Raw genomic sequence first — 18,319 nt, forward strand, 5'->3', positions numbered from 1 at the left:
CATTTAATGAAAGGGAACAGTTGTTTGACAACATTTGGACAACTGTTTGCATACAAATCTTTGACAAGGTCATCAAACTATGTTTGTTGGCAGAACAAATTGTTTGATAATTGTCCGACGTCTGCCAACAGATCCCATCAAGTATTGGAATTTATCACTTCAGGCTCATGTGGAATTATAATTATAGCCTTTAATGCAATTTTATCTTGCAGAAATTACTCAAATTACAAATGTATCATTTGTAATCTGACGGTTATACTAAAGCGAAGTATGCTTTTCACTGCGATTCAGTATTATTATATCTAAATTTGTGCCTCTAATGTATTGCTCCTAAACCGTATGTTTCATGTTATAGTTTCATTATGAATGCAAACTAACAGTACATATACATATACTTTTCTTTCTTTTTCAGCCATACATAGATGAAATATGTAATTCATTACGGGGTCATATATTTCAAAATTTTTTAGAGAGGTAAGTTGAATCTTTTTATCATTATTTTACTGTTAAATAATATTTTTCTGAAAAACACTAAAGGGATTTGGGGTTGGAATACACATATTGTAGAATCAGAGTGATTTGCATGACACTATGTCATAGAATGGAATGGCATGAAACATTGCTCATAATATCAATCACTGGTTTGTCTGTTTTAGACTTCCATGGCTGAGGTATTGATTGAATATTGAGTGTGACATTTCACAAAAGGAATACCTACAAACCATATGTCAGTCTTCATGGTGGGGTAGCCCAGTGGTTCAAGTGTTTGCTCATCACACTGAAGACCCGGGTTTCATTCCCTGCTGGGTACTATGTTTAGAGCTTTTTGCTGATGTCCCAAGCTGGGATATTGCTCAAAGCATTGTTTAACCAAACTTACTCAGGTCTCATGTACTAACATGCCTGTTGTTGTGTATGAGGATACGCCAGTGATAGGTGGGTCGTTAAAGTAGCTTAGTCGTTAAAGCATTTGCTTGTCATGCCAAAGGCCCAGATTCAATTGCACACATTGAACACAAACAATGTGTGAAGCTGTGAAGTTTCAAGCTGTGATATTGTGGGAATATTACTGAAAGCAGCATCAAATGGAAATAACATCCCCATTGACTTGTAACTCCATACACACCATGATTATGTAAAAATAAATATTTTGTTTGTCGTAAGGTAGAAAACATTTGATATGGAAGTATGTGTACATGCTGCTTAAAAAAGTAAATAATTGGAACATCAATTTTGAGTCTTTAAAATGTTCTTTTGGAAAGAGGTTCCTGCCAAGGCGCCAGGGAGAACACTTGACTGTATAAACAACATGTGTGTGTGATTTTCTCAAGGGGGTACTAGTATGCCTTCCACTAAAAACTGTCCATAGAAATTCATTCTTCAGTCAAGCCTCTAAAGTAGCCAATGATCATTTATCATGACTTAAGCATTGTCTGTTTTTTTGTTTTTCAGTGATAAATACACAAGGTTTTGCCAGTGGAAAAATTTAGAATTAAATATTAATGTGAGTATTGTTGGGTTTGTTTGAAATAACATTTGGAGTTTAGACACTTGATTCATTTCCATTAACTGTAACTATTAGACATAGTAATGTGAAATAACTCTGTGAACTTTCAGTTGTTTTAAGTGAGGTGAGGTGAAACTGGGTTTAACGTCGTGCTTGAGAATATTTCGCTCATATGACGATGTGCATGCGTGTGTATGTGTATGTGCGGCTGCTTGTTCTAGCCCAGACTTAAGCTGGTTTTATAGTGCTAGCTTACTGAAATACCATGCCGCAGTGAAGCATTAATACCCCACTCAGACACATTATACTGACTCTGAGCCGACCAGTCCTTGTTGTACCCATTACTGCCGAGCGCCAGGCAGGGACCAACAAGTACCATATTTTAACGTCTTTTGGTATGACGCGGTCAGGGATCGAACCTGCGACCATCCGTTCTCCGGCGGACGCTCTAACCACTACACCACGGAGGCGTTTTAGTTGGTTTAAGTAATAGTATAGGACGTTGTAAGAACCCTTGGGCAAGAGAACCTTATTAACCATTTCATTGATAATAATGTGCCAGCTGACGGTCAGGCTGTGAGTATATCCTCCCTTTAGAAGGCTGGATGCTATTTAGCTATGATAACTTGATAAGATGACCCTTGAAGATCCAGGTTAGAATTGGTCTTCAGGAACCCATGCAGTTGGTTGACATGTCACCGCATACCAGTTTCGTTGATCGAGTATTTACAGATGCCATCATAAAGCTGGAATATTGCTGAGTGAGGCGTTAAATTACAAACAAAAGATGTTGTGGAGATGCTGCAGGCGGGTTCCGTTTATATGTGTTAGGGGACACGGATAGTACTGTCATGTAAGGCAGTTCAACTGATGAGTTGCAAGACAACTGTGATTGTGTGTGAAAGTCTGGATTGGCAGTGGGGTAGCTTAGCCACGCTGAAGTCTCGGGTGTGTTTCCTCAATTGGGCATTATGTTTGAAGTCAGTTTCTGGTGTCCACCCACCGTTATATTGTTGGAATATTGCTAAAGGCGGCATAAAACTAAACTCACTAGTGTTTCTCAGCAGCATGCTTAAGCTTTCCTTCTACACCAAAGTTTACATGCTGTGATGTGCCTGGAATACTGTTAAAAACAGCATTAAGCCAAACTCATTCACTCATACCTACTTAAATAATGTTTCATTCACTAATTGCTATGATGTGTTTTCTTTCCAGTTAACAATGAATGACTTCAGTGTACATAGGATAATCGGCAGAGGGGGATTTGGCGAGGTTTACGGGTGCAGAAAAGCAGATACAGGCAAAATGTAAGTCATGGCGGAAATCACTTCAGCTGATTCATAGTTGAAGCAATACATTATTAATGAAGGTTCAGTCGAGGAGGGCTATATTGAGCAGGACGAGAAGGTCCGCCAGGTGCCTCTGCAGTCTGAAGCTCTCAGCGAGGTGATGCACATGCCATTTGATCCTGTGAATGTCATATGACATCCTGTGATTTGAAATGAAATGCAGCATTAACAATATACTGTACTTGAGAGATCCCAAGCTTCTGTCAGTATTAACCCCTGTGTCCAGTTTAAGATTATGCAGTCTCAACCCCCCTTTGTCCTGTGTCAGACGCATGCATTGTTAACCCCTGGTTAAATTATGCAATGTTAACCCCTGTGTCCTATGTTAGAATTATATTAAACCTTGTCTTATGTTAGATGTGTGCAGTGTTACCCCTATGTTAGAAGTATGCATTGTTAACACCATGCCACATGTACTATTTTATAATGCAGTGTTGATGTTCACTATTTTATCTACTTAATGCATTCTGCAATGTTAACCCTCCATGTCCCATGTTGTAGGTATGCAATGAAATGCCTGGACAAGAAGAGAATTAAAATGAAGGGAGGAGAGACATTAGCTCTGAATGAAAGGATAATGTTGTCATTAGTCAGTACAGGGGTGAGTACATTTTTGTTAACTGATATATATCAATAACTAGCAGAATTACATGTTTAGAATTGGTCTCCAGAACCCTATTCTGGTTGTAGTAGGCCAGTGATTTGATATGGTGGTTGTGCTTGGTGAAGTAACTGACAGCATGTCACCTCGACGACATGGATGGTTGCTCACTATATCGATCACTGGATTGTCTGGTCAAGCCACAATAACAAGCCACCATCATATCACTGGAATATGAGTGTGACTTTAAACCAACAGACACAAACTATACAAAGTGTGTGTACAGAGGATATCACTTGTATCTGCAGTCTTGTTCCATGTTATATGGGTGTGGTTTTTGCAGCACACCACACAGCATCTATATTGCAAGTACGGCTGTGGGCCATATATATACTGTGTAGATGTTTCTTGTCAGGTAATGAGAGGATTTTCAGTTAATGATCAATTTTAGGCTGCCGTTTAGTGTAAAAACATGATGACTGGTACATCTGTCCTTTGTTGAAAATACATGACAGATAAGTTGTGCCTGTCAGTTTCATGTCCCCTTTTCTTATTCTTACACTTACATAAACTGGGTTTGTCATCAGAATATGTTGCCAGCATTTTCTTTATTTTGCTGGTCACCATGTTCTGAAACCATGTCATACATAGAAATGTTAGATGAGAGACTAATGTATTTTTCTTAGAATCCCTGAGTGTTATTTTTACTTTGATTACACATCCCGAGGATCAGATTCTGTTTACAAATCAAAATATACAACATTTTTATCCAACACAGGAGCAAGAGCCATCAAATTTACCAGATCCATTCTGTACCTGTCAATATTCAGTCTATTCCGGCAAACGGGAAAACGTTTTCATACATCATATCAGGACCTTTGTTTCTAAACAATACAGTTTGGTATGATGGGCAAGCTTTCACACAACCGTTCCAACAGTCTATTAAACAGTGTCCAATACAAATAGACATCAGCGTACTGCTTCATTGTTCGACAGCCTGTATCACTTAGTGCTTTGCCACTGATGTATATAACCAATTATTTTACAGCTAATGGCAGGATATTTAGAACTGTGGCTACTTGTTTGTGAAAGCCAGATATTGACAGACAATGCTCAGTATGTGATAATATGTTTTACAAATATGGCTACACGGTTCCATCCCCTTTTGCCATGTAACTGTTATTGTGTAATGATACAGTATCAATAGTAATGAGTAGCTGGAGGTCGGCACGTTGTAGCTACCAGCCAGCAAGCCAATCAATAAGTCGGCAGGCTGATGAAACTAGTGATCAGCGAAGTTACTAGTTACTAGTAGCTAGTTTCTTGTAATTGCCCTTTATTTTAGTATCAGTATCGGTTGGGCCCAGGTATAGGTGTGATACTCAACAGCTGCCGTGATTGGATGTATCTTTATGCTCGGGCGCATTACTGAATCATTGCGGACATCAATATTTTCACCCAGAAATGACATATGATGGCGGTAGGGAAATGAGTCCATTTAAATTTCATGAGTTATCGGACATTTTGCTTTTAGTTTATAGCCAGTTCACTCTCCTGAGGGGGGCATAAGAATGAGAATTAGATGCAAGTGGTGGCCATATTGTTCATGGCACTATGGGTAGTGTTTGTCCTCCATTTCTGTCAAGGTGACTTTTGAGACGGTCTTGGTGTGGAGAGGCGGGTTTTCTTTTAGGATTCAATAAGCCAGAAGCATTAATCTTCGTGCTATATATGTCTGCAACTGGGATATTAGGTTTAAATATAGCTCCGAAGGGAACACGCTTCTATGGAATATACATAAACTCAAGGGAGAAATGGAAGTAATTCATTAAAAAAAGTGGGAAAGATCTCTTGGAAGAGATTTTATGAATGACATAAAGTTGCATATAAAATCCTATTGTGAATCTTGATATCAAATATGTATAACACTGGTCTCACAGAGAATTGAATTGTGATGCAGTAATCCTGATGGAATAGACTTTGCTTCAAGTAAATTGTCACCATCCCACAGCCCATTTGTCTTTCAAATAACAATGCAGGGAATGACATATTTTGGTATTTCTAAAAGTAATGCTTGTTTCATATTGACTTCAACTCTTGTCAGAACAAACTTTGGAATTTGTTTGCATCGGTTATGTAACAAAAAAGTGACAGAACTTTATCCATCTGATATCAATTTAAGTGAATTTATTGAATGTAAAATTCCACATAATTAGGTAATACAGACATATAAAATGGATCAAGACCCCATGCTACTGCAATTTTATTGTGAACTATAATGACAAGATTGCTGTGGATCTGTCATCATCAATAATGACAAGATTGCTGTTGATCTGTCATCATCAATGGTGACAAGATTGCTGTTGATCTGTCATCATCAATAATGACAAGATTGCTGTTGATCTGTCATCATCAATGGTGACAAGATTGCTGTTGATCTGTCATCATCAATGGTGACAATATTGCTGTTGATCTGTCATCATCAATGGTGACAAGATTGCTGTTGATCTGTCATCATCAATGGTGACAATATTGCTGTTGATCTGTCATCATCAATGGTGACAATATTGCTGTTGATCTGTCATCATCAATGGTGACAATATTGCTGTTGATCTGTCATCATCAATAGTGACAAGATTGCTGTTGATCTGTCATCATCAATGGTGACAATATTGCTGTTGATCTGTCATCATCAATAGTGACAATATTGCTGTTGATCTGTCATCATCAATGGTGACAATATTGCTGTTGATCTGTCATCATCAATGGTGACAATATTGCTGTTGATCTGTCATCATCAATGGTGACAATATTGCTGTTGATCTGTCATCATCAATGGTGACAATATTGCTGTTGATCTGTCATCATCAATAGTGACAAGATTGCTGTTGATCTGTCATCATCAATGGTGACAATATTGCTGTTGATCTGTCATCATCAATGGTGACAATATTGCTGTTAACCTGTCATCATCAATGAGGACAATATTTCTGTGAATCTGCATTCAGTGATGAATAAGCCCTCCATGATTTTCAAAATAACAGGGGTATATGACATAACAGTTGCAAGGGATTTGACACACTTATTGTTAGGGGATATGATACCTATTGTTAGGGGATATGACACCTATTGTTAGGGGGTATGACTCCTATTGTTGGAGGATATGACACCTATTGTTAGGGGATAGGACACACCTATTGTTAGGGGATAGGACACACCTATTGTTAGGGGATAGGACACCTATTGTTAGGGGATAGGACACCTATTGTTAGGGGATATGTCACCTATTGTCATGGGATATGACACACCTATTGTTAGGGGATATGACACCCCTATTGTTAGGGGATATGACACACCTATTGTTAGGGGATATGACACCTATCGTTAGGGGATAGGACACCTATTGGTAGGGGATATGACACCTATTGTCATGGGATATGACACGCCTATTGTTAGGGGATATGACACCCCTATTGTTAGGGGATATGACACCCCAATTGTTAGGGGATATGACACACCTATTCTTAGGGGATATGACACACCTGTTGTTAGGGGATATGACACACCTATTGTCATGGGATATGATACCTATTGTCATGGGATCTGACACACCTGTTGTTAGGGGATATGACACCTAATGTCATTGGATTTGACACACCTATTGTTAGGGGATATGACAACACCTATTGTCATGGGATATGACACACCTATTGTTAGGGGATTTGACACACCTATTGTTAGGGGATATGAGACCTATTGTCATGGGATTTGACACACCTATTGTTAGGGGATATGACACTACTGTTGTTAGGGGATATGGCACACCTGTTGTTAGGGGATATGACACACCTATTGTTAGGGGTTATGAGACCTATTGTCATGGGATTTGACACACCTGTTGTTAGGGCATATGACACCTATTGTCATTGGATTTGACACACCTATTGTTAGGGGATATGACAACACCTATTGTCATGGGATTTGACACACCTATTGACATGGGATTTGACACACCTGTTGTTAGGGGATATGACACCTATTGTCATGGGATTTGACACACCTGTTGTTAGGGGATATGACACCCCTATTGTTAGGGGATATGACACCTATTGTCATGGGATATGACACACCTATTGTTAGGGCATATGACACACCTGTTGTTAGGGGATATGATACACCTGTTGTTAGGGGATATGACACCTATTGTCATGGGATTTGACACACCTGTTATTAGGGGATATGACAACACCTATTGTCATGGGATATGACACACCTATTGTTAGGGGATATGAGACCTATTGTCATGGGATTTGACACACCTGTTGTTAGGGGATATGACACCTATTGTCATGGGATTTGACAGACCTATTGTTAGGGGATATGACAACACCTATTGTCATGGGATTTGACACACCTATTGTTAGGGGATATGACACCTATTGTCATGGGATTTGACACACCTGTTATTAGGGGATATGACACCTATTGTCATGGGATTTGACACACCTGTTATTAGGGGATATGACACCTATTGTCATGGGATTTGACACACCTGTTGTTAGGGGATATGACACCTATTGTCATGGGATTTGACACACCTGTTGTTAGGGGATATGACACCTATTGTCATGGGATTTGACACACCTGTTGTTAGGGGATTTGACACACCTATTGTCACGGGATACAACATAGCAGTTCCAAGGGAATATGATATAACAGTTACCAGGTGATACGACATACCAGTTGCAAGGAGAATTGTCAGACCTATTGTCACGTGATTCGAAATACACGTTGCAAGGGGAATTGTTTCAATACTGATAAAGTTTACTTTAAGAACAAACTCACCAATCCTTGATTAATTTTATTTCAGGTCCTTCATATTGCTACAGTAGTTATTTGCAAGTACTAAATGACCCATGTGCAAGTACTAAATGACCTGTAACACAAACCAACGTAGCCTTTTTTTACCAGTGTTTCCCGGTTGACCAACAGTTTCTCAATTTGAAGATTATTTTCTTTGGTGAGAAAATTGTTGATCATGGGTGATATAAATTAAACTTGCTGAAAGTCGTATTCAGGGTTCGATCAACCGCTGTGCAACCAGACTGTCCTCAGCAAGTAATGCCAGTGTTGTGATTTCTGTTGCTTGTATCATTGATTCGGAGCTTTCCTTTCATAAGAACATGTTGGACTTTTCGAATGCTTTACATGTTTGAAATCAAGACACAGGTTTGGTTTGGCCAACCCAAATGAATAAACATCAGCAATGCTTTGAAGACATCAAACTGAAAACATTGGAGTGCCAATATCGGTTGGAAATCCAATCAATCTCACTGGCATCGCAGAGCCCCATTCTCATAACTGTCCGCAGTGATTCTCCCATTTATCTGTGTATCGACTTCGGACGGATGCAGAACCCTTGGGTCAGGAGCAGTTACTTATGCAAAATGAACCAATCAGGGAATAGAATAACCAACACCATCGGCACAAATTGTATTTGGTGGAGGTCAGAGGTAGTGACCTTGATGTAAATCGCCTCTGGTGACCTTGGCAAGAAGTGTTGAATCAATGGCAGCTCCAGTAAAGTTGAATGTCTGGATGTGAATATTAAGCTGAGCTAAGTGTCATCATGGCCACACACGGGAACAGTGGCGGGTTATTTTTAGCCTTGAAACTGTGTAATTGTCAGACTTATAATATATGTGATAACATGTCATTGATTCTGCCACTGTGGTAGTTGATTTCAAAGTATTTGAAGTGCGGGGCGATGGAGGCAATATCTCTCGAGTAAAGGTTTAAACACCCACATGAAACCTTCCGGAATAGCATAATCAATCGGTTGTTTTGCTGAATAAATACTGAGGGTAAAATAACCTAATGGCACAGTGTTATATGTCCATATATAAAGGACTTAATGTGTCCTGTTGGATGTGAAGCTGTACGAGGGGCATCATTGACAGACACCCTTCATTTTAGCCTGACTGTTTATCAGGAATCAAAGTTTCTGCCTTGCATTAATGGAGTTTCATACTGTGAAGTTATTTCAGTTCACAAGTCTTGTCCTCTTTTGAAAAAAGCCCCATCTGATTGATATGAAGTTGAACCTTTTTATATTGAATTCCCCATGGGTGTATAAAACTTATGGAGTGGGGGTAAGGGTGAAGGAATGTTGTTTTGTGATGTACAGTTGTAAATCTGGGTGTGGTGAAACAGTCGTTGAAGGCATGAAACAGTAGTGAGCATGTCATTGAGTGCCGTTTTGTGACAATGATAGGTCTTGAAAACACACTTGTCGGAGGTACACAAGACTCGAGATCTAGACTACAAGTTGTCCAGCTTCCATTTTTGTGGAAGTCGTAGTGGCTGAGAGGGTTAGATGGCTGACTTTGTGTGTAGGCGACTAGGTGCCTGACTCTGAGAATGTGGGTCCAAATCCCTCAACCCAACAAAAAGTACCAGAATCTGTACTTAGCTGAGAAAGTGAAATCACAAATAAGCCATGTGGCACAAAAGTTGGCCTGTACACAGTCCACAATATTACTTAGGGATAGAGGCCTGGCTACAGTGGTGGACAAGTATGGCTGCTGTGTCATTGACTTGCCTACTGTGCATATCACATCCTTGGCTGGTGTCTATTAACAGAGTGACCCTGGCTGTGTTGAGAAAGAAAAGTCATCATATACAGTGGAACCTGTGTAATCTGGAAATATCACATTCTGGTCTTGTTCAAAATGCTGTTGTATAATTATACACCAAAACCCTTCAGTCAGTCTTTGTCAAACTGGATGTTATAAACTTGTTAGTTTATCTCTTGAGGAACATTATCTCTATTTTCATCAGGAAGTCCCTTCATTATATGTATGACATAAACTAATGGTTGTTTCAGGATGGAAGTGTCTTCATTATGTGTATGACATATACTAATGGTTGTTTCAGGATGGAAGTGTCTTCATTGTGTGCATGACATATACTAATGGTTGTTTCAGGATGGAAGTGTCTTCATTGTGTGTATGACATATACTAATGGTTGTTTCAGGATGGAAGTGTCTTCATTGTGTGTATGACATATACTAATGGTTGTTTCAGGATGGAAGTGTCTTCATTGTGTGTAAGACAAACATACTAAGGCTGTCGACACATAATCCTAAACAAAAACTCATATATACTATATATAAACACAATAGCATGGCTATATATATACTAATGTTTGTTTCAGGAAGGAAGTGCCTTCATTGTGTGTATGACATATACTAATGTTTGTTTCAGGATGGAAGTGCCTTCATTGTGTGTATGACATATACTAATGTTTGTTTCAGGATGGAAGTGCCTTCATTGTGTGTATGACATATGCTAATGTTTGTTTCAGGACGGAAGTGTCTTCATTGTGTGTATGACATATAGTAATGTTTGTTTCAGGATGGAAGTCCCTTCATTGTGTGTATGACATATGCATTTCAAACACCGGAGAAGTTGTGCTTCATCCTGGATTTGATGAATGGAGGGGACTTGCATTACCATCTGTCCCAACATGGCGTCTTCACAGAGAAGGAAGTGCGCTTCTACGCCACAGAGGTCATCCTCGGCCTGGAACACATGCACAGTCGCTTTGTGGTGTATCGAGATCTCAAGGTGAGCAGGAAGTTGAAGCTTTGTTCGTTCATGTCGCAGTCACTTGCTTTTGTGTTAAAAAATGGACGTGATCTTGTTCTTTTAAGAAGAGATGTGCTCTCGTACTTAGAGAATAACCATGGTATTTTGGTAAGAAAACAGACATGCTCTTGTGTTCAGATAATAGCCATGCTATTGTGTTTAGAAAATAGCCATGGTCTTGTGTTTAGAGAATAGCCATGGTCTTGTGTTTAGAGAATACCCATGCTCTTGTGTTAAGAAAACAGACATGCTCTTGCAGGTTTTAAAATACCCCATATATAGTGTGCCATGGCACAGTAAATACTGAAATGTCATGGCTGAAAAATGTTCTCGGTGACCTTTTGACATGCCTAATTTTTTTGAGACATAACTCACATTTAGTTTTGCTCATAAACCCAGTTCTTTATTTAACAATAAATTTCAAATGATCATCATCATTGTCATTTATTCTAAAAACAAGTGGGCATACTTGATTTCTGAAAGGCAAACCGAAAATATTTATCTGGTGCCCTAAGGCACACTTAGAATTTTTTTTTATTTCTATCCCTGTCTTGTGTTTAGAGAATAGCCATGCTCTTGTGTTAAGAAAACAGACATGCTCTTGTGTTAAGAGAATAGCCATGCCCTTGTGTTAAAAGAATAGCCAAGCTCTTGTTTTCAGATATGTAGAGTACAGTAGTGTCTTTACCAACAGACACACCCTTGTTTCAGCTGGGCACGAGTGCCTAATTCACCGCAATTCACTTAGATTGCCAATCTCATGATCTGCTAGTGTGAATCCACATCCAGATCATGTCCCTAGGTCTGTAAGCACTGCTCTTGCCCAGATGGGTTTTACCACACTTGTAAGGCCTAAAAATAAAATGCTGTGGTTCCGATTACCCGTCCGACCCTTGATTTCTGGTGCTGACTCTAGTTTTTTTACAAGGTATGAATAAAATAAGCTTTCAGATACCATTGTTTTTTCCTGGCACCAACGGACATCGGTCTTTCTGATAGAGAAAGACAACATGATGGCTGCAAGCTTGATTGAATAAACAATTACACATTGATAAATGTGTTATTAGTTCGTACTTTACTTCTAAAAAAAATGTATAAAAAATCATTCCTTCCTACCTACCTACCCTAAATTTTAAAGAGGTGTAATTGGAACCACAACATTTTTTTTATTTGGCCAAATCATATATCTCCATTGCTTCCTGAATTCCCCCACATTTTACTTAGATGCAGTGGTCTGAAGTGCAGTAATAACCCACATTCGACCCAGCTCATCCCTCACCAGACACCCTTGTATTTAAACTTTGTGAATGTTCAAGCACAGGAACCATCCCCCGAGTTACAGATTTCACCAAGCTGGTAAACATCCGAGACCTGCATCACTTCAGGCTCCTTTCAATAATTTTGCTGACGTTTCCTCCCCCAGTATGTTGTAATGCTATTTTATTACTGGAATTCTGTTCATAGCGGCATTAAGCCCAACTCACTCACTCACTCACTCACTCAAGAACAGGAGAGTTACTTGGTATTTGAAGAGGCAACTGGTATTGTATTTTGTTGGTATCAGCCCCATGATGATAGGACCAGTGGAATGAATGTAACTTGCAGTTGTGCTGCATTGAAGAAACGTGTCAACAGTTGGTGCTCATGCTTTCAACCACTGGTTTACCTTCTCCAACGGTTACATGCTGAAGGATGCTTTGATATGAAAGCAATATGGCTGCTCCTCCAGAAAATACATTCACTCATTTAGCAGGTTGTAAGTTGATATCATATCAGAGTGGAAATCTCTCATAATATGGAATTAAAAGCCATTATGTTTCTTTGCAGCCGGCAAACATACTCCTTGACGAAAATGGACATGTACGAATCTCAGATCTCGGGTTGGCGTGTGATTTCTCCAAGAAAAAGCCACACGCCAGTGTGTAAGTATGTCTGGAATCATCTGCCTAGACAGCGCTGGTGAACAGACTAGCCGGGGGTCAGGGGTCAGGTGATACATTAATGTTCCCCAAGTCTGTCTTATCTTCAGTAGCCTTCCTCCACATGGGTATGGCAATTGCCTGGCCAGGGATGGGGAGATGATCACAAGTGGGGACAATCATTTTATATTCAGGGGTCAGGATGAAGGCCTAGAATGTTCTTACACTCCTTCAAGATATTCGGTCTTCTTTGAAAGGACACCAAACACTTGGTTATTTAAAACAATTTTTGTATAGCAATTGTTTTATGATTAACAAATATGTTTATTCTTGTGAAACCTTGAGCAAAATTATTTGCTCCCAGTTCGGCGAAACTGATCTCATTTGAAGAACATACACAATACAGAATCTAATATTATATTATTATGTCAGATTTGTCAACAGATTGAATTTGATTATTTGTGTCTAAACACATTTATTACCTTTATAGGACTTTAGAGTAATGATGAGTATTTATGTTTTAACCAAGCCAGTGATTAAAACCCCAATCTTCGGGGAAGTATTATTAACTTGGTGTAATAATGTTGGTCTACTGTACAGTTCCCCATTCCACAGAGTAATGTTAGTGAGAAGACTATTGTAACTCTCATACTAGATGACAGTAGTGTTAGCATTGTTAATGGCTTGTGGAACCTTGGTTAGGTATTCACAACACTGTTAGACTTAACTATTGAAGTGTCTCTTGTTAATCAACCTCTAATTGGGAAGTCATTAATATGTAAACTGCAGCATCAATCAATTAGCTAGGTGACATGTAACAATGATCGATTGGTGCTGTCGAAAACCTTTCAAGGGAGACGAATCTCGTGTCACTTGTACAGCTTTAAGGCCTATCTGATGACTGATTTAACCATGGTGGATGGATGGATAGAACCACATGGACACTGAGTCACAATGTCCAAGTGATTGTAGAAGGAGCTTTCCTTCTTAATTCACACTACAGTCTGTTTGGCTCAAAAGCGGACCGATGAATTGCAATCTAACTCGAAAACTAATAAACATAACATACTCAATGAAACGCTGATCATAATCAAAACATCATACCCACTCTGTGAGGTTTTTGCAGAATTTTTGTCCTAAAAATAAAAAAGTTGTTTAACAAACTATCATTAAAATATTGACACAGTTCACTGTTTGTTACGAGGGAGGAGTGCAGAGAAAGGGACAGCCAGGTGTTCGAGAAGCACGTTCACAGACAAAGTTATTTATTCATTAACCTGTGCTGTGCCGTCTCCATCCGTTCTCGAACACCTGGCTGTCCCTTTCTCTGCACTCCTCTCTCGTAACAAATAGTGAACTGTGTCAATATTTTAATGATAGATTGTGAAACAACTTTTTAATTTTTAGGACAAAAATTCTGCAAAAACCTCACAGAGTGGGTATGATGTTTTGATTATGATCAGCGTTTCATTGAGTATTTTATGTTTATTAGTTTTTGAGTTAGATTGCAATTCATCGGTCCGCTTTTGAGCCAAACGGACTATAGTTTGCTGGCCTGTGACTAACAGATTGTGCTAAGGACAAGGAAACATCAAACAATCGCAGATCTGAATTAGAACTGAATAAGGTGGAGTATGTATACACTGTAACTATTTCTGGCTTGATTAAGCAGGACTATCTACAAACTCTGAGGACCAGTGAAATATGGTTTATAAGGATCCTCTTGTAGTAAAAAGAATCTTTCTGTTAATAAAGGTTGTGGCTGGGGGAGGGGACATGACAATAGAGCGGACATGTGAGGCCAAAGTTTCATTGTTCCCAACATGGATACCTTTTTTATGTCAATTTCTGATGTACCCGGCTCTGACATTTCTGAAATATTTGTAAAACAGGCTACAAATCCACTCACTGACACCTTAGTGATGTTCATCAAATGTGAGTTTAACAAACTATAAAAGTCATACTGCATGGAGAATGGTTTCTGTAGGTCATTTATTGAATTGAAATGCATCTGTAGGAGACCGTGTGCTTGTCATTTGGTATGAAAGGTGACAATTTGTTTTCTTTGGGATTGGTGGGGTGGACCTGTTCATCTCAGTTCGTCATTATATACTTTCTATATATACAGGGCATGGGTAAGAACTGGAGGGTCTAGCAGGGGAGCTGAAAAGTATGTGCACCCCTTTTTTTTTAAGTTCTAGAAAATGTGTGGTCAGCTCCTGGTAAGTCACCTTCTAGAAAGCTGGTCAGCTCCTTTTCAGTCAACTTCCAGAAAGCTGGTCAGTCAACTTCTAGAACGCTGGTCAGCTCCTGGTCAGTCAACTTCCAGAAAGCTGGTCAGCTCCTGGTCAGTCACCTTCTAGAACGCTGGTCAGCTCCTGGTCAGTCAACTTCTAGAAAGCTGGTCAGCTCCTGGTCAGTCACCTACTAGAAAGCTGGTCAGTCACCTTCGAGAACGCTGGTCAGCTCCTGGTCAGTCAACTTCCAGAAAGCTGGTCAGCTCCTGGTCAGTCACCTTCTAGAAAGCTGGTCAGCTCCTTTTCAGTCAACTTCCAGAAAGCTGGTCAGCTCCTGGTCAGTCAACTTCCAGAAAGCTGGTCAGCTCCTGGTCAGTCACCTACTAGAAAGCTGGTCAGTCACCTTCGAGAACGCTGGTCAGCTCCTGGTCAGTCAACTTCCAGAAAGCTGGTCAGCTCCTGGTCAGTCACCTTCTAGAAAGCTGGTCAACTCCTTTTCAGTCAACTTCCAGAAAGCTGGTCAGCTCCTGGTCAGTCAACTTCTAGAAAGCTGGTCAGCTCCTGGTCAGTCAACTTCCAGAAAGCTGGTCAGCTCCTGGTCAGTCACCTTCTAGAACGCTGGTCAGCTCCTGGTCAGTCAACTTCCAGAAAGCTGGTCAGCTCCTGGTCAGTCACCTTCTAGAAAGCTGGTCAGCTCCTGGTCAGTCAACTTCCAGAAAGCTGGTCAGCTCCTGGTCAGTCAACTTCTAGAAAGCTGGTCAGCTCCTGGTCAGTCACCTACTAGAAAGCTGGTCAGTCACCTTCGAGAACGCTGGTCAGCTCCTGGTCAGTCAACTTCCAGAAAGCTGGTCAGCTCCTGGTCAGTCACCTTCTAGAAAGCTGGTCAGCTCCTGGTCTGTCAACTTCCAGAAAGCTGGTCAGCTTCTGGTCAGTCACCTTGTAGATAGCTGGCCAGCTCCTGGTCAGTCAACTTCTAGAAAGCTGGTCAGCTCCTGGTCTGTCACCTTCTAGAAAGCTGGTCAGCACCTTTTCAGTCAACTTCCAGAAAGCTGGTCAGCTCCTGGTCAGTCACCTTCTAGATAGCTGGCCAGCTCCTGGTCAGTCAACTTCTAGAAAGCTGGTCAGCTCCTGGTCAGTCACCTTCTAGAAAGCTGGTCAGCTCCTGGTCAGTCACCTTCTAGAAAGCTGGTCAGCTTGTGGTCAGTCACCTTCTAGATAGCTGGCCAACTCCTGGTCAGTCAACTTCTAGAAAGCTGGTCAGCACCTTTTCAGTCAACTTCCAGAAAGCTTGTCATCTTCTGGTCAGTTACCTTCTAGAAAGCTGGTAAGCTCCTGATCAGCCACCTTCTTTAAAACTGGTCAGCTTCTGGTCAGTCACCTTTTAGAAAGCTTGTCAGCTCCTGGTCTGTCACCTTCTAGAAAGCTGGTCAGCTCCTGGTCAGTCAACTTCTAGAAAGCTGGTCAGCTCCTGGTCAGTCACCTTCTAGAAAGCTGGACAGCTCCTGGTCAGTCAACTTCTAGAAAGCTGGTCAGCTCCTGATCTGTCACCTTCTAGAAAGCTGGTCAGCTCCTGGTCAGTCACCTTCTAGAAAGCTGGTCAGCTTGTGTTCAGTCACCTTCTAGAAAGCTGGTCAACTCCTGGTCTGTCACCTTCTAGAAAGCAGGTCAGCTTCTGGTCAGTCATCTTCTAGAAAGCTGATCAACTCCTGGTCAGTTACCTTCTAGAAAGCTGGTCAGCTCCTGGTCTGTCACCTTCTAGAAAGCTGGTCAACTCCTGGTCAGTCACTTTTTAGAAAGCTGGTCAGCTCCTGGGTCCTGTTGTACAAAACAACCTTAGTGCTAAAACTACCATAAGTCTATGTGAAGGTATGGGAGTTAGCCCTAAGATCGCTTTGTATAATGGCACCCAGGTCAGTCACCTTCTGGAAAGCTGGTCAGCTACTGGTCAGTCACCTTCTAGAAAGCTGGTCAGTCATCTTGCCAGCTGCTCGACAACTTCTGGCTGATCACCTTCTACAAAACTCCCGGTCAGCTCCTGGTCTGTCATATAGTCAGCCTCTGCCAACCTTAACTTTGACTCAACAGCAGAGCATAATGATTCCGATCACTGCCAACACAAGCCATGCACCTTGTGGGATTCTGTAGCACAATATGTCCCTACAGATCTCTTCCTATGAGTTAGGCCAGGTGGGCATACTGTGTTGCCTGGCTCAAAGTGTGATACTGAACTCCCGTCGATTCAGTACATGTGGCTTCATGGCTCAGACTAGACTATTTACGGTTGGCCGTGACAAAAGTAGAATAGTGCTGTCTGAAGCATAAATAAACATTGAGTCACTCCATGCCAAACACATCATTCTTTCAGTCCTGTTGTTGAGAGTGTGTGAAACTTGGGTCAATGAAAGTAGCCCTCCATCGGTGGAAATGTGTATAGCAGTGGCACAGGTATTCGACTAGGAAGGAAATTAGGAAATCTGAAGGAGGATATTTGCATGAACTTTATTGATCTGTCTAGACAATAAATCAGTGTTGTAAGTCGTGAGCTACTAGACATCATGCAAAGCACACAAGTTAGCTGTTGGAGCATTTTGTCAAAACCCTAATCTCGACAGGAGCTAATCTGAATCTTGAACGAACAACCTTCTCTGGTGGTGATGTTAATACTGGTACCATAGTTTTAAATGGGGGATGCACTTTTGGTCAAAGTAACAAGTGTTAGTTGACTGCAGTATTCTTTTTACATTATGGTTTACTAAATGGTTCCTAACAGAGAGCGACCGCTTCCGTGGTGTAGTGGTTAGAGCGTCCGCCCGGAGAGCGGAAGGTCGCGGGGTTCGATCCCCGACTGCGTCATACCAAAAGACATTAAAATATGGTACTTGTTGGTCCCTGCCTGGCGCTCGGCATTAATGGGTACAACAAGGACTGGTCGGCTCGGAGTCAGTATAATGTGTCTGAGTGGGGTATTCATGCTTCACTGTGGCATGGTATCTCAGTGAGCTAGCACTATAAAACCAGCTTCAGTCTGGGCTAGTACAAGCAGTCACACATACACA

At 40.7% G+C, this 18,319-nt stretch overlaps 1 protein-coding gene across 1 annotated transcript in view; it reads left to right on the forward strand.

Moving 5' to 3' along the window:
* LOC124266637 (beta-adrenergic receptor kinase 2-like) overlaps window positions 1-18,319 on the forward strand; it is a 127,210-nt gene that overhangs the window by 96,578 nt on the left and 12,313 nt on the right. Inside the window, exons 6-11 of the mRNA XM_046701441.1 lie at window positions 413-474; window positions 1,453-1,504; window positions 2,723-2,814; window positions 3,358-3,457; window positions 10,874-11,086; window positions 12,935-13,029. Of these exons, the coding sequence (XP_046557397.1) occupies window positions 413-474; window positions 1,453-1,504; window positions 2,723-2,814; window positions 3,358-3,457; window positions 10,874-11,086; window positions 12,935-13,029 (614 nt within the window). The remainder of the gene's footprint in view (window positions 1-412; window positions 475-1,452; window positions 1,505-2,722; window positions 2,815-3,357; window positions 3,458-10,873; window positions 11,087-12,934; window positions 13,030-18,319) is intronic.

The sequence above is a fragment of the Haliotis rubra genome, unplaced genomic scaffold (genome assembly GCF_003918875.1).
Source record: "Haliotis rubra isolate DU_JTF1 unplaced genomic scaffold, ASM391887v1 Scf100, whole genome shotgun sequence".
Lineage (NCBI taxonomy): Eukaryota > Metazoa > Mollusca > Gastropoda > Lepetellida > Haliotidae > Haliotis > Haliotis rubra.